Source organism: Rhizophagus irregularis, chromosome 2 (assembly GCF_026210795.1).
Source record: "Rhizophagus irregularis chromosome 2, complete sequence".
Taxonomy (NCBI): Eukaryota; Fungi; Glomeromycota; class Glomeromycetes; order Glomerales; family Glomeraceae; genus Rhizophagus; species Rhizophagus irregularis.
Window position 1 is genome coordinate 3,387,980 of NC_089430.1, and position 23,725 is coordinate 3,411,704.

The 23,725-nt window shown below is 26.2% G+C and overlaps 5 protein-coding genes across 5 annotated transcripts; 2 read left to right on the plus strand and 3 right to left on the minus strand.

Moving 5' to 3' along the window:
- Window positions 1–5,454: 5,454 nt before the first annotated feature.
- Window positions 5,455–5,976, plus strand: OCT59_012104 (uncharacterized protein; the record flags this gene model as incomplete). Its single annotated transcript, XM_066134237.1, has 2 exons — window positions 5,455–5,544; window positions 5,620–5,976. The coding sequence occupies 2 exons, from the start codon at window positions 5,455–5,457 to the stop codon at window positions 5,974–5,976; spliced, it is 447 nt and encodes a 148-aa protein (XP_065989522.1).
- An 8,098-nt stretch (window positions 5,977–14,074) lies between these two features.
- Window positions 14,075–15,020, plus strand: OCT59_012105 (uncharacterized protein). Its single transcript, XM_066134239.1, has one exon. The coding sequence runs from the start codon at window positions 14,348–14,350 to the stop codon at window positions 14,732–14,734; it is 387 nt and encodes a 128-aa protein (XP_065989523.1). The 5' UTR covers window positions 14,075–14,347; the 3' UTR covers window positions 14,735–15,020.
- Window positions 15,021–17,037: 2,017 nt separating this feature from the next.
- Window positions 17,038–17,364, minus strand: OCT59_012106 (uncharacterized protein; the record flags this gene model as incomplete). Its single annotated transcript, XM_066134240.1, has 1 exon — window positions 17,038–17,364. One exon carries the CDS (start codon window positions 17,362–17,364, stop codon window positions 17,038–17,040), a length of 327 nt encoding a protein of 108 aa, XP_065989524.1.
- Window positions 17,365–17,549: 185 nt separating this feature from the next.
- Window positions 17,550–18,037, minus strand: OCT59_012107 (uncharacterized protein; the record flags this gene model as incomplete). Its single annotated transcript, XM_066134241.1, has 2 exons — window positions 17,550–17,825; window positions 17,939–18,037. The coding sequence occupies 2 exons, from the start codon at window positions 18,035–18,037 to the stop codon at window positions 17,550–17,552; spliced, it is 375 nt and encodes a 124-aa protein (XP_065989525.1).
- A 2,596-nt stretch (window positions 18,038–20,633) lies between these two features.
- Window positions 20,634–21,177, minus strand: OCT59_012108 (uncharacterized protein; the record flags this gene model as incomplete). Its single annotated transcript, XM_066134242.1, has 2 exons — window positions 20,634–20,659; window positions 20,751–21,177. The coding sequence occupies 2 exons, from the start codon at window positions 21,175–21,177 to the stop codon at window positions 20,634–20,636; spliced, it is 453 nt and encodes a 150-aa protein (XP_065989526.1).
- Window positions 21,178–23,725: the final 2,548 nt, after the last annotated feature.

Consider the following 23,725-nt stretch of genomic DNA (forward strand, 5'->3'; position numbering starts at 1 on the left):
ATTAAAATCTATTTTATATAGTCATAATCTACACACCTATTCTCAAAAATCATATTAAAAAAAAACTATTTCTAGTTATAGTTATATAAAAAAATATATTAAATTACTTGATATTTAATAATCATATAAAAATATACTCATATAAGCTGATTTGTTTACTTTGCATTAAAAAGAGTTAATGACTGATTTGTAATTTTGTTTGATGTTTCTAAAAAAAAAAGAAAGGAAATGTTAGAAATGTTTCCTAAAAAAAATTAAAAAAAGTAAATTTTGAACATGTTTAAACTTACCATTTCACTTTCTGAGATTGAATGCTGAAAAAATTATACAAAAAAAATAGGAAATGTTAAAATGTTTCCTTACAAAAAAAAATTAAAAAAAAAATTTTTTTTAAAAAAGTTTTAAAGTGAATGTTTTAAAACTTACCATTTTGTTTTCTTGTCAAAAATACTGAAAGACCTAAAAAAAAAATAAAGGATTATTAAAAACATTTCTTATAAAAGTAAAAAAAATTTTTTTTATTTTAGTAAAGTTTTAAAACAAAACACTTTAAAACTTATCATCATTTCAGTTTCTTATTTCCTGAAGTCAAAACATCAAAAATCTTACAAAAAAAAAAAAGAAAACATTAAAAACATTTCCTTATAATAAAGAATTAACAAAAAAAAATTTAAAAAAGTTTTGAAGCATTTTGCTTTGAAACTTATTATTGTTTTTCTGAAAGATAGTTTTAGAAAAGAAAAAGAGAATGGGAAAGAAGAAAGAAAAAGAAAAGGAGTGGAGAGAAAAAAAGGAAAGGGAAAAAAGTAGAAGAAGAGTTTAAAGATAAATATGAAATTTTTGAAAAATGGTAAATAAGTAATTTATTTGTTTCTTTATATTAATTTCTTACATTTTTTTATACTTTCATTAATAATTCTTTAAATCTTCATAATCTCTTAAATTTACTAAAATTTAAATGGATAAAAATTGAATCTTTGAATTTATAATATAAATTTTCTTTTATTTAATTGAATAAAATGTATTAGCTTAATTAGGATCTCAGATAGTATCTCTTATAGAACTCACAACTAACTTTTTGCCAAAAAACCCCAATTTGCTCTTTTTTTATTTTCAGTTTTTTGTGATTATCTCAGCATCTAGTAAACTGATTCATGCAGAATTTTTTTATTTTATAAATCTTAACAAAACAAAAAAAAGTTCACATAAATTAGATCACTGAATGCCAAGATAATTACAAAAAAGTGAAATTTATTTTAAAATTTATGCCAATTTGCTAAAAAGATATTTTCTGAGTTGTATATGTAATATTTGAGTCCTGCTTAATTAAGTACAGATTATCTTATTTAATTACTGTACCATTCTGCTAAAGAGAAGGAGAAAGAAGGAAGGAAAAGAAAGAGGAAAGGGAAAGGTAAAAGAAAGAAATGGGAAAGAACAAAAAAAGGAAAAGTAAAAGTCGCCAAGAAAAAAAATTAAGCTTTTTCTTAAAAAAAGTTTAATTTTTTTTTATTATACTGCAGCTGAAGCTGTAGTAATTATTAAGCAATATCACATGATATACATGATAAATATTTTTAAGCTTTTTTCCTGAAATTTTTTTTTTATTTTTTTAATTTAATGATAGATGTATATATATATATATATATATCTAATAATTTTATGAAAAATCCCTCTTCTATAAATAAGTAAAAGCTATAAAGTATTTATAGCAAAAGAACCATTGCTACTTCTTTCGCCTATTTATAGTGATAAAAAGAAGGAATCTTTAGTAGTAAGATTTAGTATTAAATTAAATAACACATCTGTCATATAGTTTGAATATACTGATATGTTTAGTATATTTTATAGTGTTAAATAATGCATATTTTTTTTTTTTTGCTAATTGCAGTGTATTTAAAACTTTATTAGAAAAAAATAATTCATATTACACACACAAGTGAATACAAAAGTTCTAATCTAATTTAGTAAGTTCTAAACCACTTATCATTCTCTTGCAAAATCTCACATATACACTGTCAAGTAAACATTTTGCTATGAAAGTACTTTCTGCTCTTCATGCATAAGTATTCGTTTTTAGAGGGAATCCCTCCTCTTAGTCTAAGCAGAAAAAGTCTATAAAATTCATTACGAAACAGGAAAAAAAAAGGATTTAATAAATAAAAAATAGGATAAAAAAAGGTTAATATATATAGACGTAGTAGTGAGTACACTAATTCATCCCTATAATACCATATTTAATCCAATCATCCTCATCAGTTAGCCAGTGATCTTAGCAAGATCTGAATTTCAGCTAAAATAATAAGTTTATCCCTATTGTCAAAGGTTCTTATTATTCGATGTAAAATACTTCTTTTTTCCTTTAGACTTCTCTTTCTTATTTTGTCTACTATTATTGTCTTTCTACAAAATATTCAGAGTCTTCTATTAATTCTGCTTCTAAGTAGAATCTGTCTTTTTTGGTGGTCTATTTTTAAGCCAATTCAAGGTGAACAAGAAATATCTAGTCCAAACACCTTTAAATTTTTTGAAGTTAAATTCCATATTGAGTGCTTTATCCAAACTTATCCAAGTGTCAAAATACACAATCAACTTTCTTTGCCAACAGTCTTGAATAATCTTGAAAACTAAGGCATTTTCCAGTTATGATAGCATTGATTAGATGGGTTCTCTGTATTGTAAACAACATTATTAGTAACAAACTTGGGTATATCCATTACAACAACCTGAAATTCTTTGCATTGCTTTAAAATCCAAGACGCAAGGAATCATTGTATAGATATTCCTTCAAACGGAGCTGTTCAGACTCAGTTATTCCAATTGTGCAAAGCCCACTTGTTGAAGTTGATAGACATGGTCACAGTCACGTACTTCTTTTGTGTTTTAATTTTGAATGCAATTACTTGACTCCATTTCCCTAGGTTCGTAAGGATATTGAGTTGCGATATGGTAAAAGGGATATCATAAATCACTATTTCCCAGACATTAGCAGTATTTTGTGGCGTATATCTGGACATAACAATTGATATAGTTTTCTCCAGTGTAAGTTTGGACTTCTTAGTCTTATGCTGCTGTGTTTTGTTGACATCTGTACTACTTTTATTAGAAGTCTGTTGAGTGTTTCGTTTTTCTTAAAGGATGGTGACATAGATTAGAAATCATCAGAATTAGAATTTAATACAACCTTAGTGTATGTTACGCACTTCTTTCCTCTTGAAGTATACGACTGAGCTTGTACAGGATCCCGGAAAATGCTTATATATGTAAGGTACCAAGGTGCTTAGCCAACATAGTAAAGTTTTATGATGTAAAAATTTTATAATGCTTAATTTTAAGAAAATTTTATACTATGTAAGATAATTAAATTGCATATTTTTGGTATTATTTTAAAATACTAAGAGTTTTTAGTTGCTTATTTTTCATATTTATATAACTTTTTAAAATATTATATATTGAATTTATAATTAATTTTTATTTTATTTTCACTAACGGTAAGTGTTAATTTTGTACTACATTTCACAATTTTATATAAATATATAAACAAAAATTTTTTTTTGATGAAATTTCATTTTTTTTTCAATGTTTTATTAATTATCTGTCAATAGTATCTTTTTAATTTTTATTAAACTCAGTGTATTATTTTTAATATAAAATTACTATATTATACATGTTTATTTTGTTAAATAAAATTACTATAAATATGTTTTACTTTAAAATATAATTTCACTACTCACCACTTTGGTTATATCAAATTATCTTTTATGTTTAAGTAAGTTTGTTCAGCAAGTTAAATCTACTTGTATTTTAATTTTCATAAGGCTAAGTATGATATTTATATAGAAAAGCATATTTTTTTTAATGGTAATAACTTTTAAATTTTTCACTTTTTCGTTTATAACTTCAGAGCGTAATTACACCACTTCAGTCAAATGAAATCGACTTTCTAAATTAATTGAAAGTTGTTCGGCAAGGTCGAAACTACTTATATATTAATTTTTATGAGTGTGGGTATAATACTTATGGAGAAACGTGCATTTTTCATAACAGTACTAACTTCCAAATTTTTCATTTCTCCGTTTACAACTTCAGAGCGTAATTACACCTCTTTGGTCAAATGAAATTGACTTTCTAAATTAATTGAAAATTGTTCAGCAAGGTCGAAACTACCTACATATTAATTTTTATGGGTGTAAGTATAATACTTATAGAGAAATTTACATTTTATGTAATAGAATTAATTTCGAATTTTTCTTTTACTGTTTATTAACTTTATTAATTGAATATTGTTAATCTACTTGTATATTATATTTAGTTTAGCTTCACAACATATTTAAAATTGGATTTAATAAAATATATTAATTAATAAATATATTTTATAAATTATATGTGTTATAATAAAAATTTAATTAGGTTAGAAGATTAATTTGCTTATTTTTATATAATTTTTAAGGTTAGATATCAACAATGCTTAGCGATCATAGTAAAAACCTATGCTTAGAGCTACTAATAAAAAATATTTTTGGGACCTTACCTATATAAGTATTTTCTGGGTCCTGCTTGTACATTCAATTTTGTTTATGTTATAAGAAGTACAACCAGTGTTTAATGTTTGGGCTCCTCTAAAATTTCTATTTCCATTGAGTGATCAATCAGTAAAGCTGGTTCTTGATTAAATGATGGTGTTGTTTTTTGTTAAACACATAATTCCTTTTATAATTCTTCTACAAAGGTATTTGCAGCCTCATAGAAGAGGGTGGCTCAAAGATCTTTGAAGGTATAGAAAAAGAACAAAAACTTATCATAGTTATTATTAAATATTAACGCTAAGTTGTTCAAGTTCTTACTAAAAGGAGACTCAAGTTCTAGTAAACGCTTATATATTTTGAAGTTTATTTCTTCTAAAGTTTGAAATAAACCAGTTGCACTAGTCGAATGATAAACTTCAAGCATTTTCTTGAAAAGGTTAAAAAATGCTTCATCATTAAAAAAGTTTAGCAAGGATTTGACTAAACATGGGTATTGAAACTGAAACTACCTGAAATCACACAGGTCAAAAAGTGAAAAATCAGGCATCAATCAGTCACCAATCAGTCACCAATCAGATATCAAATGGCAAGGTAAAATAACAATTTTTTAAACCATTCAAAATAAAATAACTTATATTTTTAATTAATTGTTAAATTCAGTTATGAAAAATTAATGCCAAAATTTGAGGGTGAAAATTTAGAAGTTCTAATCAATTCTATTTTGCAAGAGAATGAACATTTACATATTTTAGTTACTTATGATGAAAACACTTTTCATTCTAATGATAGAAGACAATCAGGATAGGCGCCACATGGGGAACAGCCTCTTCATAAAAAAGGAAAAGGTAAAGCCATTCATGTTAGTGATTTTTTATGTGAAACTATTGGACGATTGCAATTAAATGAAAAACAAAAGCTTTTAGAGAAAATGATTAATATTTCACATGAAGCTAGAGTAATAATGAATCCAGGAACAAATAATGACAGTTGGTGGAATATTGAATTATTGGTTCAACAGGTAATTTATTTTAACTTTATTTTTATTTAGTTTAATTTTTTTTTCAATAGTTACTAAAAAAAAGTGATTTTACAGATTATTGATCATGTAATTCCAATATTTGAAGCAACTCATCCTAGAGTTGTTGCAATTTTTGCATTTGATAATTCAACTTCTCATGGTGCATTTAGTTCCGATACTCTTATTGCAAATCGCATGAATGTGAAACCAGGTGGCAAGCAATCAAAAATGAAAAATACTGTTTTTAATGGTAATGTTCAATATATGAATTATCCTGATAATTTTCCTGATGAATCTCTTCATGGAAAGCCAAAAGGGATGAGACAAATTTTACATGAACATCAATTATTAAAGCCAGGTTTAAAGGGTTTTTGTAAAAATAAGGATTCAACAGATAATCAATGTTGTATGCAGCATATATTAAAAAATTAATCTGATTTTCTTGTACAAAAATGCATGATTCAAGAAATTATTGAAAGTAAAGTTCACAAAGTAATTTTCTATCCCAAGTTTCATTGCGAATTGAATTATATAGAAATATATTGGAGTAGCAAACCGTTATTCAAGGGATAATTGTGACTATACATGGAATGGATTGCAACAGATTGTTTTTATTACATTAAAACATGTTTCTTCATCAAAAATAAGGGCATATGCTAGAAAATCTTATAGATATATGGATGCATATAGGAAGGTCTTAAATGTAAAACAAGCAGAATATACTGTTAAGAAATATAAAAGACATCGTATAATTCCTAATAATATATTGCAAAATATCATATAAATTTGGCCAAAATTATAAAATAAAATCTTAATGCTGGTCAAAATCATGTGATTTGATAAAAAAGCAAATTTGGCCCCTAATTTTAAGAGTTAACGTTAGTGCTCTACATGAGTCAGCTTGATTTGAGCCAAAATATGGCTTGAACTTGGCTCAGAAAACTGCAGTAAGCCAAGCCTGTAATGAGCGAAATGCCCCACAAAAAATATTACTTCAGCTTGTTTAGTCAAGCTAGCTTATTAAAAATCCTGGCTTGAAGTCAAGTTGGGCTCAAGTTAGCTCGAGCTTTATCATAAAAATGTTTTTGCAATGTTTTTACTTTAAATTATTAAAAAAATGTTGTGAAACATTTTTTCCTTTTTGTTTTTATATATAAAATGCAAAAACTATTTATTTCAGCATTTTTTTTTGATTTTACATGTAAAACTGCCAAAACTAATAGTTTCAGCAGTTTTTTTTAATTTTACATGTAAAACGTTAGAATCATTAGTTCTGGCGTATTTCTTTTTGATTTTACATGTAAAAATACTAAAACTGATATGGTGGCTGTCACCTATAAATCACACTAATATTAAGTGACTTCAAATTTTTATAAATTGTAAATTGAATAGTAAAAAGAAAAAACTAAACCGATAAAATGATATAGCAACATGTACTGAACATTTCTATCGGATTATTTTATAGAATTTAATAAGAATTTTTATTAATATTATGGGTTAAAGTTGGATAATTTTAATAAGTAGCAATAATAAAAATATAAAATTTCGGACTAGTTTTCATGTAATTTTTATGGATTTTACAAAAATTCCATGGAAATCCACAAGAATTCCATGTAATATGGCAAAAAAAATTTTGCAAAAATGCTCACGCGGCAATTAATATTTTGACAAAGTACTTTAAAACATAAGTTACACAATATAAATAAATAAATTTCAAAATTTTGGACTATTGTTGTTTATAGGTGACAGCCACCATAGTTTCAGCATTTTTTTTTCGATTGCACATATAAAAAAATGCCAGAATAATTAGTTCTAATATTTTTCTTTTGATTTTACATGTAAAAATGCCAAACCTATTCATTTCAGCATTTTTTTTGATTTTACATGTAAAAACGCCAAAAGTGATAGTTTCAGCAGTTTTTTTCGATTTTACATGTAAAACGTCAGAATCATTAGTTCTAGCGTATTTCTTTTTGATTTTACATGTAAAAATACCAAAACTGATAGTTTCAGCATTTTTTTTCAATTATACATATAAAAAAATGCTAGAATAATTAGTTCTGGTATTTTTCTTTTGATTTTACATGTAAAAACGCTAAAACTATTAGTTTCAGTATTTTTTTCAATTTTACATGTAAAAGTACCAGAATAATTAGTTCCAGTATATTTTTTTTTGATTTTACATATAAAAATGCTGAAACTGATAGTTTCAGCATTTTTTTTTGATTTTACATGTAAAAATACTGGAATTATTAGTTCTGGCATTTTTTTTTTATTTTACATGTAAAAACTTAAATAAACATTTTTGCAACATTCTTTAATAAACAATAAAAAAAATTGCGAAACCATTTTATTTATGATGCATTATTATATAAAAACATTTCGCAACATTTTTTGTATAATAGCTCATTTGACTCATGAGCCACCAAGTCAATTTAATCATAGCTTAATGCTTGGCTTAAAAACTTGAAAAACTTGAGTCAGTTCATAAGCTGGCTCGACTCATGTAGAGCACTAGTTGCCGTGACTAAAGGTCTCAAGCTGTAATATTTTTTAGTGCAATTCCACATAATCTAATATAGTGCTATATTTTTCAATATAATTTAATATAATGTGAAATTTTTCAAAAAATGTAATAATTTTAATACTTTTTAGAGGACCTCAGACATCTAATATAAAGGTCATAACAGGACCCCAGAAAATACTTATATAGGTAAGGTCCCAAAAATATTTTTTATTAGTAGCTCTAAGCATATGGGCTGATTTGTCTACTCTGCATTAAAAAGAGTTATTGATTGATTTTCACAATTTTTGTTACTCAAAATTGTTTTGTAATACCAAAAAATCATCTGATTGATGATCACTTGACTAAATAATAAGTTGAACAAAAATTTACATTTGCAAAACTTAAATTATTAAATGTAAAAGAGCTGTGAAAAAACCCATTTCACTAATAAAAAACCCATTTTTCATATATATGGAATTTTTAACATATATTATTAAAAAGTAAGTATATTTTAATAAAATATAAAGTAAAATAAAAATTTATATAGCCTTAGTAGCTATAAATGTTTATAAAAGTATAATAAAAATATCATATAAAAGATGGTATTATAATAAATATTTTCAAACAATAAAAATAATTATTTTATATCGGAGTTTGTATTACCATCTTTAAACGTAAATATATCAAGATTCACTAATCCATTTTCTATAATTTTAGGCTCGTTGGAAAGCCCTTGTTCTGGACTTTATAGGCGAAAAAAAGCTCGTCGATTGAATCATTAGATCTGGAGATATTTACGTTTAAATTTGAGGTACAAACTTTTTAACATGCTTAAATGCAAATATCTTGTGATCCACTGATCCATTTTTTATAAATTTAGGCTCTTTGGAAAGCCATTGATCTGGTCTATATGAACGAAAAAAGAGCTTGCCAATTGAATCACTGGATCTGGAGATATTTACGTTTTAAGTTGAGATACAAATTTTTAATATATATAGTAAGTGCTAAGAATTATATTAATTTAAAAGAAATATTTACCAAATTATAGTATAATAACATTAAATAAAAAATTTTTTAATACTCATTTCCAATTTACTGTATATTATATAGTATTTTGTATAATAAAAATGTAATAAAATTAATATTTTAATTAAAAGTAGACAAATCAACCCATATGGCATAGGTTTTACTATGATCGCTAAGCATTGTTGATATCTAACTTTAAAAATTATATAAAAATTAGCAAATCAATCTTCTAACCTAATTAAATTTTTATTATAACACATATAATTTATAAAATATATTTTATTAAATCCAATTTTAAATATGATCAATACATTGTAAAGCTAAACTACTGACTAAATATAATATACAAGTAGATTAGTAGAATAATAATATTCAATTAATAAAGTTAATAAACAGTAAAAAAAAAATTTGAAATTAATACTATTACAAAAAATGTAAATTTCTCCATAAGTATTATACTTACATCCATAAAAATTAATATGTAGGTAGTTTCAACCTTGCTGAACAAATTTCAATTAATTTAGTAAGTCGATTTCATTTGACCAAAGAGGTATAATTACGCTCTGAAGTTATAACTGAAGAAATGAAAAATTCAGAAGTTAGTACCATTATGAAAAATGCACTTTTCTCCATAAGTATATTACTCACACTCATGAAAATTAATATATAAGTAGTTTCGACCTTGCTGAACAACTTTTAATTAATTTAGAAAGTCGATTTTATTTGACTGAAGTGGTGTAATTACGCTCTGAAGTTGTAAACGAAAAAGTGAAAATTTAAAAGTTATTACCGTTTAAAAAATATGCTTTTCTATATAAATATCATACTTAGCCTTATGAAAATTAAAATACAAGTAGATTTAATTTGCTGAACAACCTTACTTAAGCATAAAAGATAATTTGATATAACCAAAGTGGTGAGTAGTGAAATTATATTTTAAAGTAAAACATATTTACAGTAATTTTATTTAACAAAATAAACATATATAATATAGTAATTTATATTAAAATAATATATACACTGAGTTTAATAAAAATTAAAAAGATACTATTGAAAAATAATTAATAAAACTGAAAAAAAAAACTGAAATTTCATAAAAAAAAATTTTTGTTTATGTATTTATATAAAATTATAAAATGTAGTATAAAATTAATACTCACCGTTAGTGAAAATAAAATAAAAAATTAATTATAAATTCAATATATAATATTTTAAAAAGTTCTATAAATATGAAAAATAAGCAACTAAAAACTCTTAGTATTTTAAAATAATACCAAAAATATGCAATTTAATTATCTTACATAGTATAAAATTTTCTCAAAATTAAGTATTATAAAATTCTTACATCATAAAATTTTTCTATGTTGGCTAAGCACCTTGGTACCTTACATATATAAGCATTTTCCGGGTCCTGTCATAACTGACTTTTGGCCAAAAACACCACTTTTTACTAAACTCAAAAAATTGTTTTTTGTAAATATCTTAATATTCAGTAATTCAATTTTAATGGATTTTTTTTATTTTGTAGTCCTCATTTAGCTCTACAATTTAAAAAAAGTTCATCAAAATCGGACCAATGGATGTTGAGATATTTACAAAAAAATGATTTTTTGAACTCTTAAAAAATGAGCTAATTTGCTAAAAGTGTGATTTAGTAATCATCGTACTTTCTCTCCTGTTGAGTTTTGCCCATTTTTTTCAAGAAGACATGAATGAAAAATATGAGGATTTTTTGCCTTAAGTGATAGTAAAAGGACTTTTTGACGTTATATAAAATTATTACTAAGGTCTTTAGTTTCGCCTAAACTCCTTACAGCTTATATTGAGTTAGAACCATTATCATGAGTCTTGGAGTTATCAACAATAATGTAAGATGGTAATTCTATACAAATGTTCTCCTGGATTTTCTAAAAGGTTAAAAAGTAGTGTGTCTTAGTTCCTACGCCTTTAAAGTTTAACTGGCCAAGTAGTTTGCAAGCCAGACCATTATTTCTTAGAAAAAGCTCATCAACTAACGTATTTCTTACTAGTTGTATGTTAATGGGGGAGTTAGTCTTCTAAAATAAGAAGATGGAGTTGAGGTGTATATTTAGTGTTTTTTACTCAGGTTTTTCTCATTGCACTGCGAGTTTTCATGAGTTTTATAATTTTATTTTTTATTTTTGTTTTTTTAGTCATTTTTTGGTATAACCTTATTTTCTTTGAAAGATAAGGGGATACTGGAAAATTTGATCATCATGGTGGTTTAGTGTTACTAATTTTCAAAATTGATGATTATTTAAGTGATAAGAGGAGTAACAGGTTAGGTACTACAGTTTTTGTAGTATGCCAATCAAGGTGGTTATATGTTGAACTATCATTGGATTGACTTATTTAGATAGATCTTAAGCTGATAGATTGTTCAAAATGAGGTGGATATCTTCCGGTAGGAATCGTTCGAAATGAGATAGATGTTCCTGTTAGAATTACATAACATTAAAAAGTTTCCCTAACAGCTGGACTGCATGACACTAAAAAGTTTCTGAAAGTTTTTTTAAAGTAGGTTAGGACTCCGAACAATATATATAAAGGAAGGTTTTGAGTTCGCTTAACCAATATATAAAAATTTTTCCTATATGAGATTTATTATTGCTTATTTGATAACATAATTTTAAAATAGTCAGATATAATTATGTGTAGCAGAGTATTAAATTATTAATAGTCAAATATATATTTGCATAGCAGGATAGAATTTTTTAATATATATATAATATAATATACTATATTTTACATTTTTCACATTAAAAAAATCTAATAAAATATGTAAACAAAGTTATAAACATGTTTGTGTAAAAAAAATTTACTATTTTTAATACTTTTTTAATACAAAGATTAAGTTAATTGTATACGTAATACAGGAAACATTTTAGACGTGATCATGTAATGTGTTTTTGATAAAACAAATACGCGTTCGCATAACATTAAAATTATAAATCATATACGTGTTCGTGTAATATTTAAAAAATATATATTAAAAATGAGAAGCAACAGGTAGGTGGGAAAGGAAAAATAAGTGTTTTTCTGTTTTTTTATAATTTTACACTATAATTTTTGTAATAATCAATAAAAGTTATTTCATTTTTACTTAGAAAATTTTTTAAAAATATTTTTTTTGACAAATTTTACAGTAAATTTTAAAAATAAAAATTCTGTGTATTGGTAGCATTACAAAAAACATGAATAAATCCATATATATCTATTCAATCATGATAAAAATTTATATGTAAGTAGATTCGAACCAGCTGAATAACTTTACTTAAGAAGGTTTTGGATGTTTCATTTGACTAAAGTGCCTAATTTACGCTTTGAAGTCACAGAACAGATATACAAAATATTAATAAAAAACATTTATAAGTTGTAATATTACAAAAAAATAATAATAGCTTTATCCATACATTATTTCAAAAATTTTTGTTTTTTAGTTTTTTTTATATACATATTTTATAAAAAAAATTATATATAAATATATATATGTCATAAAATAAGTTGCTTAGCAGTGTAAAAAATTTATGGGGTAGATAGAAGTTTGCTTAGCAGACATGAAAAATATTTGCTTATTGATCTTAGTAAATTTTAAATTTTTCATCTGACCTATATATATATTGTTTGGGAAGGTTAGTTATCTATAGTATGTAGTCAAATAGGGAAAATTGAATTTTGTTCTTTTTTGATAGTGCTACAGTATTTGGCTTTGGGGTGCTTTGATCTTTAAATGTAGTGGGATGCTTTGCTGAGTATGTATAGCATAGTCGATTCTACCTTGTTTGAAATACTGTATAACTCAGGAGAAGGGGTAGTTATAATTATTTATATAAAGAGTAGTGGGTTTTAAATCTTAGCTTTTCTATATTTGTATTTTTTTGAAAATTTGTATTAGTTAGTTCTGCATTTTGTTGTGGTTCTTTACTGAATACCTGGTATTCTCTAAAGTATCTTACAGTAAAAATTAATAAAATTCAAGCACAAGCTATGTTAAACTAAAAGTGTGACTTGAGTAATAATCGTACTTTCTCTCCCGTTAGGCTTTACCCATTTTTTCCAAGAAGTTTTGAATGAAAAGAATAAGGACTTTTTGCCTTGAGTGATAGTAAAAGAACTTTTAGACATTATATAAATTTATTACTGAGATCTTTAGTTTCACCTGAACTATACATGAAACCGAAATTGGTTAATTTTGACCTCTGAAATGGTCGAAATGGTCAAAATGATTTCGACTTGAGCCCCTCCAAAAGTCAAAATAGTCAAAATTACGTCATAGTCATATAATTTTATAGTAAACAATAATATTAAAATTCAAAGTTATCGGACTTCGCATCCAGTGATTCGATTTTTATGATCTTTATACGATTGGAATTAGCTCATCGAGAGGATTCCAATGATATGTAATTCATATATGTAGCATCAATATTGACGGAGTTATTCACGTTTAAAATTTGGTATTAAATAGTCTTATAATTTTTATAGTAAACAATAATTTTAAAATTCAAAGTTAACGATCTCCGCATCCAGTGATTTGATATTTATGATCTTTACGCGGTTGGATTCAGCTCATCAAGAGGATTCCAATGATATGTATTTCATATATGTAGCATCAATATTGACGGAGTTATTCATGTTTAAAATTTGGTATTAAATAGTCTTATAATTTTTATAGTAAACAATAATTTTAAAATTCAAAGTTAACGATCTCCGCATCCAGTGATTCGATGTTTATGATCTTTACGCGGTTGGATTCAGCTCATCAAGAGGATTCCAATGATATGTATTTCATATCTGTAGCATCAATATTGACGGAGTTATTCACGGTTAAAATTTTATATTAAGACTGGACCAAGTGGATACTCTGTTTAACATAACCCCCTCCTATTTAGTCCAAACGGAGTAGTTTAACATCATCATTTAATATTATGAAGTCACGTTATAGTTAATGAGTTTTTTTAAAAATAAAGTTACATTTTTGATTAAAAATGTTATTGTTTGCCTATTATGTAAACGAAGAACAATACCTACCATCTATTATGTAAATTATACTCAAGAATAACTATTACATAAATACCACCTTATTTTTATCCATAATGACCTTTTTACATGAATATTTTTTGGGTATTTTTAGATCTATTTCCCTTATAAATTTCTGGGTTCATGACCTTTTATTTTCAAATCCAATAAAAAAATGCCACATTTTGTAATACATGTAGAAAAAGTACGAAAATTGTGATAAGTTCAAAAATAATGAAAGTTGATATTAATTCAAAAACTTTCAATGATATTTTTGAACAACTTACTACCAGGAAGTTTTATCTGCATCAGGTTGAAGTTTATGTCAGCAAAGATGGCGCGTTCTGGACGTTCGTTCAAGATGAGTTAAATGACGAACTTTCTTTAATGTCTACATTTGCATATACACATATCAAGTTTGTAACACAAACTGAAGAAAAATTACCAATTGATAACACTTCAACTTTGGCAGCTGCAGCCCATTTTAATGCATTTAACCGAATTATGCAAAGCTCTACACAGCAGCCTTCTTTACTATCATTAAAAATGGAAAATAATCAAAATAATTTACTATTTAATGATATTATATGGTGTGCGTCACCTATAAATCACAAAATCTGAAATTTTAAATGTAGATTTTCACGTGACATGATACTATTTGCATGTGACTTCAGTGACAAAAAAATTGCGCGCGCGTATTTTTTAATTTTATTCAAATTTATTTAACTTGTCTAATATATATTCAGTAGGGTAGGGTGTCTAGGATTTATTGATCATGATTTTATAACAAATTTGGCTATTTTTTTGCGATTTAGACATGATCACGATTTTTGCCAAAAATTTGCGATTTTTGTGACATTTGAATTTAATTGGATAATAAATCATATGATCGGTAAATTGATATCTTAAAAAATTTTTTTCACTAACTACTTTAACACTTTGTGATCTTAGTATTTTTACAATAAAGAAACAAAATGGTTGCGCCTCATGTACATCTATTATAAAGTGCTGAATATCAAAAAAACTATATTGTACAAGGGAATTTATTATGGTATCATTTTTGCAATGTAGAAGTTGATTATAAAAGAAAAGACTCTGTAGACAAACATATTAAAACAGTAAAGCACCTTAATAATAAAAATAAAAATAATTCTAATTCATTACTTCAAAGAACTTTACTTTTATTTGAAAATACATTAAATGAAAGAGAGAAAATTAATAAAGAAGTAGTAGAGGCTTTTACTTATGCAGATATTCCCTTAGAAAAAATAGAGAAATTAAAAATTTTTTTATTAAGGCATTGTAATAATGGTATAAATTTTCTATTTTTATATATTATTATAATTGAATTTATTTAATATATTTATTTATATTTGTAGGAGGTTTAATTACTGGAGCAAATCAATTTCGCGAAAAATATCTTTTTTTATCATATAATGAAGTAGAGCTCCAAAAATTGAAAAATGATATTGTTGACAAAATTATTTGTTTAACGATCGATGAGACAACAGATCATTGTGGACGGCATGCGGTCAATCTTTTATTTAGTTTTGATAATCAAACTAAATTAGCTAGAACTGAATTTCTATTTAATGTTAATGCTTCATCCATTTCACAATTTGTTATGAATACCATTCATTTTTATAATATTTCTTATCAGAATATTATTTTTTTTATATCTGATAATGCTTTATATATAAAATTAGCATTTTCGCATTTATCTCCTTTTTTACCAAATTTAAAGCATAACTGTTGTTTAGCTTATATTCTCAATTTAATTGGCGAAACTTGGGTGAATTTCCAAAAGTTTGAATTAGTTGATAAACTAATTATGAATGTCAAAACAATGTTTACTTATAATTTACAAAGAAAAATTTGTTGGAAAAAGCATTTAATACAAAGTGGTGTTGAATCACCTACTCTAGCGCCATTACCTGTAAAGACTCAATGGAACTCCTGGTTTTTATTTTTATGTTGGATTAAACCCTTATATTCTCACTTAATTACTTTTATTATTGCAGAATATTCTATTAACCATGATTCTCGAGATCTCTATAACTTTTGTCAAAATAATAACCATGTTTTATATGTTAAAATATTCATTTATTTTATTATGTTAATTAATTGTTTTAATAATTCTATATTATACTGATGCATTATTTTATTTAGGCTGATTAATGATTTGGAATTTTTTAAAGTTCCAATTTCAAATGAGATAATTCAAGTTTTAAGTAAGATAAATAATAATATTAATCTTTATATACCACTATTTGCTAAAGCTTTTACATTAGTATATGAAAAAAGTGAAAAACATATATGTTAACATCCAGCTTTACCATTATTCAAGGCAATACAATGTTTTGATCCAAGATTTATTCAATCTAATACAGCTAATCATAATATGGAAGATTATAGAGTTGTTAAAGAATTTCATTTTCCAACTGATGCTTTAATACAAGAATGGGCTATTTACTGTGGATTTAATGAATCTATCAAAGAATTTAATAATTTAGATGTATATTGGCGAAGTAAAATACATATACTACCAGAACTTAGTTTATTGACTTTAATATATATATGGTTGCCAGTATCTGGTGTAGATGTTGAGCATAGTTTTTCTAGTTATAAAGGTATCTTATCCAATAGAAGAGTGGCACTTAAAGAAGAAAGCATTCAAATGCTTAATTTTCTATATTTTAATCTTGGTAGTAATATTGATAATTATGATTTAATAGAATAGTATGGCAATTACAAATGTAATATTCAATATTATTGATTTTAAATAAATAAATTTATATAAAATTATGGATATATTTCGCTGAAATTAAGTTAATTTAAGCTGAAATTAAGGCCACGATTTTTATGATTTTCACGATTTTCATCTCAAGATTTTTAGATCATCACGCCAACAAATCCTGGATACCCTAATATTCAGGAATACAGCGGTGAGATTTATATTTTTTGGCTGCATATTCTGCCAACTTACCTGTAATTCCATTTCTATATAAATCCATATAACGCCACGTTTTCTTTGCAAATTTTCTTATCATTTTTGTATCAACAGATTCTAAAGCTGCAGGAACAACACATTGCAAGCTTGACCATGAATAATCACAATTCTCACAAGCATATCTTTTTGCTGCCCCCCAATATCTTTCAATAAAGTTAAGTTCACAATGGAACTTTGGATAAAAAATGCATTTATGTCCAGCTTCTAATATTGCTTTCTCTAATGCACTTTTTTGTTCCATAAAATCAGGTTGTAATGAAATAATTCGGCGAGCATAACAATCAATTTAGGTTACATCATCCACTTTATCTTTACACAACTGACAATCAGTATTTAGACCATTTTTCCATTAGTCTCGTTCAATTAAAACTTGTTTCATTCCCTTGGACTTTCCATTTTCATTTACCATCAATTGGTGCTGATTGTTTAATCCAAAAACTGTATCCTCATTTTTGGTTGCTTGCCGCCAGGTTTTAAGTTCATTTTATTTGCTACAAGAGCATCAGGTTTAAATGCTGCATGGTTTGAGCTATTATCAAATGCAAATAATGCAATACAATTGGGAAAAAGGGTTTCAAAAATGGGAATTGCTTTTGTTTTTATTTGATTAATTAGGTGTTTACTTGTCCAATACCCTTCACGATCTTTGCTAGGTTGGAGATACACGCATGCTTCTTTAGGTATAAAAGGATTTTCTTGATGCTGTTATATATTTAATTTAAGTCGTCCACATTCCTCTAACAAAATTCACTAACCATTATCAAACATCTATTTCCTTTTTTGCGTAATGGCAATTCTCCCAATTTCGCCTATACATCCCGTTTTCCATCATTAGAGTAAAAGATACATTCATCATGCGTTATAAGAATTATCTCTTTATCATCAAATTCAAGTATTGGTGGTATTCGTTCCATAGTTTTACCTTCATATTTCACCATATACTTCTCATAACTATAGATTTCATCTAGAAAGGATTTTCAATATTCAACAACATCAGGACGTTCATGACCATCATAATAAATACCTTAAATCCTTAATATTTAAATAATAGGGTTATTTTTTTGTATAACAATGTGTTAATTAATCTTTTTACCTTGCTTTTGTGATTGAAAAGTATAATTAAGAACATTTAACCATTATGCTGCAGTTTTCATGCTGATAGTTTTTTTTTTGTTATTCCAGAATTTGCAAGCAATTTTTGCTCAACGAATTTCTTAAACTTCAATGGAGTGGTTATTCCACCTTGAGATTGAATCCATATATGGCATTCTGTTGCTATATTTTCATCATCTATCAATCGTATTATTTTTTTAATACTTTTCTTGACGGCTTACTGGAAGACGATTATGCTGAAGCCAAAAATTTGCCCAGTATTAACCGTAATTGATTAGCCAATGCCGTAATATTACAGCATACAGCATTACAGTTACAACACTTTTCGTAATACCGTAATTAGGCCGTAATGCTGTAATTAGGTCGTAATGCTGTAATTAGGTCGCAATGCTATAATTAAGCTGTAATGTCGTAATTTTTAATGGCATAAAAATTTAAAATAAAAGTAATGAATTATAAAAGTAAAATTACAATAGTTTATATGTCGTGTAATTTTAATTTTTAAGGGGTACATAAAACGCGTCACATTTTTTTTTGTATTTTATATACGCGTTCGTGTAAAAAAAAAAATTATATAATAAACCAAAATCCACAGGGTGGGTGGTCGGGGGTGAAAGGTAGGAAATATTAAGTTTTTTTCAAAAAATTTATATTAAATTAGCATAATCACTGGTAAAAAAATGATTTATCCTACACATATCTTACACATATTGGGTACTCAAAATGTAGAAAATCATACACATATCGGGTACTAATATATATATCATACATACTATATCAGGTATCTGATAGGTATACTATATATATAAGTACCCAATATGTGTATGATATGTGTATTATTTGTGTATGATTTTCTACATTTTTAGTACCCGATATATGTAAGATATGTGTAGGATATGTGTAGGATAGACCATTTTTTTACCAGTGAATATCTTTAATAATTAGATGATTTTATGCATAATTTACATATAAACTTTTTTACAAAAAAAAAAAATTATTATTATTATTATTTTGATATTATTTACCCCTTAAAATTGAAATTACACAGTCATATATTTCCTAAAATCCGAAATCCGAAATCCGAAATATAATTCCGGCCGAAATTAACGTAATTTCACTTAAACATGTAATTTCAGCCGAAAATCATAATTCAGCCAACGGAATGCAGATCTTTCCTTTTTTGGCGATAGCCGTTCCACAAAAATTGATTTTAGTGGGAACAACACTGGAATTTTGTGTAACATCACTTTCCTTTTTAGGATATTTGTTAATTTCTGCTAAAATTAAGTGCATAATTCTGGCCGAAATTACATATTTAATTTCGGAATTACGGCATTACGGATTAGGAGCATCCTTAACGTACGCATCATGTGTATGATATTATCGTACGCATCCTTGATGTGTACGATAATAATGTACGCACTCTGATAGGACCCCGAACAATATATATATATGTCAGATGAAAATTTCAAAATTTATTAAGATCAATAAGCAAACTATTTTCAATCCTGCTAAGCAAACTCTTATTATAACATTGAGATTTTTTATACTACTAAGCAATTTATTTTGTGACTTTATAAAATTTTATCTTTTATTTATTGATTACTTTATTAACTAAATTGATATTATTACATCATATGAATAATACTATTTTTAATAGTATTACGGTTAAAATAATTAAAAGTATCACGTGCTACTCCTGTTAAAGTTAATGAACTATCACCAATTATTACACCATTTGATTTAATATGATATATAATATTTTGAGGACAATGATGAGTAAATAACGTATAACCTTCCACAGTTTGGCTTGCAAAAATATTGAGATGAATAGGTAAATATACTTGTAACGAAATATATGATAAATCTTCAATCTGAGTTACCGCATTTTGACTATAACAATGGTTACCATAACCTTCATAATACATTGCTATTACTTTAGCAATACAAATTTTCATCCCATATAGTACAATTACATAGTCACCTTGCTGTAATGGAAAATCTTGAGTAATATTTGCTGATTCAAGATAAATGACTAAATAAATAGCAAATTATTAATATTAAAATTATGTAAATAAATTATATATTTGATATTATATTTACTTTTGTTTGTAATTCTATCAATTTGTTTTTGTCTTGATAATTCAAATTGTTGTAAATTTGCAAGATTAGCTGTCATTGTTTTCCAATTTTCTTTCCATCGCTTTTCACGTTGTTTTACAAATCGTATTTCAGGATCATCGTTGTTTGTAAGATGTGAAATTATATGACTAGCCTTATTTGGATTAATAGTATTTTCTTTTTCATAACCAATTATATGTGCACGATTTTGTCTTTCAATTGGTCTTGAATTGTATGCTTCATGATGCTTTCGTAATGCAATCATAACCGAATAATTTAGCTCTCCTGTTTGAAAAATATATCTAATAGTAGGATCTTTTAAGATTATGTTAATACTTAATAATGTATTATTAAAAGTTTCAATAAATGTATAAAAAAAAATAATAATAATACCATGAGTAAGTTGCTCATTATAAAGTATTCTTGTATTATTTAAAGTTGAAATAATTTGTGTCTGGATTTGATCATCGATATTCTCAATATTTGATAGATCAAGAATATCATCAACTGTTTCAATAGCATGTTTGGAAGCTTGACTAATTGCATCAGAAATTTCTCTATCAATTTCAAAAAATTCATTTGGATCATTTCCAAATTCCGAACTTGACTTATTGATTCCAGTTGATATTTCCAAATTTTGCTCCTCTATTATTACAAATGGCTGTAATAATGAATTATTCGTATTTGTAGTAGGTTTCATATCAAGTGCTTTGGCGAGTTCAAATGCCAATTTGTAAGAAAATTTAACAGTTGAAGTAATATCAGTATCTGACGGCCAAGCACATAATTTTGTTAATTTGCTTGAACTAATATTTCCCATATTATAATCAAAATGATAACCTATTTGAAAGTAATATAAAAAAGGGAGATTTAATTAGTCAGCAAAGTTTAATCTAATTATAAACTTAATTTTTATTAGTAGTTTTGGCTTCTTTCATTAAATTAAATAGAATCAATAATCATAATTATGCTAATTTGCCTGCTTACCATCACGAACCGATTTTTCTTTTTCCAATGTAATATTTCTTATTCTTAACGCTTTGGCGCATTGAGAAATTTTTGGAACTAATTGTAACAATTCTGAATAATTAAAATCAGAATTAATTTGACGCGCCATACCAAAAAAGTGTTCACAGGCCTCCAATCCATGCATCCATGGTAAAAATGGATAATTTGGGTAATATTCCCAATGTGCTTTTACCAACAAAACCATAGACTCTGCAAGAGAAATAAAAATTGCAAAGCTTTGGTCCGCTAAAAAATTTTTACTAACAGAAATAAAATCAGGATACTTTTCACTCATATTCGTTACATATTTTCTCCAAAATCGTAAAAAGAAAAAGGACGTCATTGACATTCTAATTCTTTCTAAAGGAGTTATTTCACGATTTAGGTAACTATCGATAAGTTCGCCTAATTTTCAAATTACAATTAAATTATGAAAAAATAAATTGTAATAATTATATTATAATAACAAAATTATTTTATCTAACCCATTATGAAAAGGTATACAAAAAGTCCTTGCATGTCCTCTTCAATATTATGAGTTCCATGACAATTTCGTAAATTTTCTGAACAAAATACACGATATGCCACACCATCGTCTTGGCGATCAAGCTTTATTACATCATGATGATACATTACGGAATTAGAAAGATTTGACAATTTTAACAATTGTTCAAATCGTGCAGTTGAACTTCCAAGGGTAAGAAGACGGGCGCCAGACATAATTGCATTACGGCTAGTTTTTTTAGCATGCTTAGGATCTTGTACACGAATAACAGGTCCTACGTTCGGAAAAATTGGGCAGCTGAAATCAACTCCAAGTTTATTATTTTTAAAAGTCAACCGTTCGTCTATTGAATATGACTGAATTGCAACTTGGGCTTTAAATTCAACAATAGCACCATCTAATCCGATTAATAAAATTGGAAGGTTAAGCTGTGGTGCTATCTGAGTTAATAATTCTTGATGAAAGCTGGTTATGATTGACATGTTATCAGATCCGTTATTGGCAATTAATGCAATAACTACTGGAGGAAAGTTCGGCAATGGTATCTAATAATTTAAATAGTAAGTATCGTTACTTACATTATATAATTATTTTGAATAAACAAATTACCTGCAATATATAAGCGCGCACATCTTTTGCAATCGCTTTTTTTGTTTTAATATTATTAATAATTGGTTGAATGTCCTCATATTTATTGATTTTAGTTTGTTCAGTCGATAGTGTTGACCCAACAATACAACCTAAAACAGGATTATAGCGAAGGGCAGGTTTCAATTTGGTATTATCAGACATAGCAACAATAGGTCCCCGATAATTTAATGTATCAATTAGCCTTTTAAATTTGGCAACATTTTCAAATGAAAGGTTAGGATTTGTGAGGGTGTCTTCATTATTAGTCCGAAGTTTACTAATTTTTATAAAAATTGTTAATATTTTAGAAAGGTTAACAAATGAAGCAAGCAAACTGAACTGAAGGATACCGTATATTTTGAATTGTACGTCCTTCCAAATTTTGGCGAAAGAGATCAGCAAGCCGAGATGAAACTTTCTAATATAATAAGAAAGTTTGTAAAATCTTCATTATATTGAATATTTTGCTTGCCCTTATTATTATCTTTACGAATTGCAGCTTGGACCATAACTTCACAGAGTCCTGTAAATACAGGTTTTTCTTTAAATGCACCATTGGTTGCTTTATTTGCTAATATAATCCATATACTTGAATCATAATTGTCCTTAATAACAGACCAAATTTCATGAAGATCCTGATTTTGCAAATGTTTTTTTAAAGAATTATTTTCAAAATAGAATTTTGGTGTAAATTTAAGATTTTCAGGTGCCGGTTTTGGTATAGTAAGACGATGTGCCAATATAGGATTGTATTTTAGTAAATAACATTCATTACAAATCGTTTTTCCAGAATCGGAATATCCTGTGCATTCTTTAGCGCGTACAGCAATGCCTATTAACAATATTTGGAAAAGATTTTCATTAATTGATCAATTAGAATAAAAAAATAACGTAAATAAATATTTACAATCTTTATCAACACGCCATTGAGATTCTGCATAAATTTTTCGATTTAATGCACGTTTCTGAAATGGCTTAAGTTTTTTTCTTGTAAACTTATGAGGAAATTTTCCAGGATATATTTCCTTAGCAATTATTTCAACACGACGAGCTCCACCATAACATGCAGGTGTTCTATCAACATATTTTGCAATCAAATCTGAACGCAATCCTAAACATGGCTTTCTTTTTCTACCAGTTTGATTAGTTGCTGGATTAATAATCTCTATATTAGCATTTTCTTTTTCATTAATTCCATCCTCATTTTCATCTACTGTAATAATAT

Coding starts and splice junctions, on each gene's coding strand:
- OCT59_012105 (XM_066134239.1), top strand. CDS start 14,348: ATGAAAGTTGATATTAATTCAAAAACTTTCAATGATATTTTTGAACAA.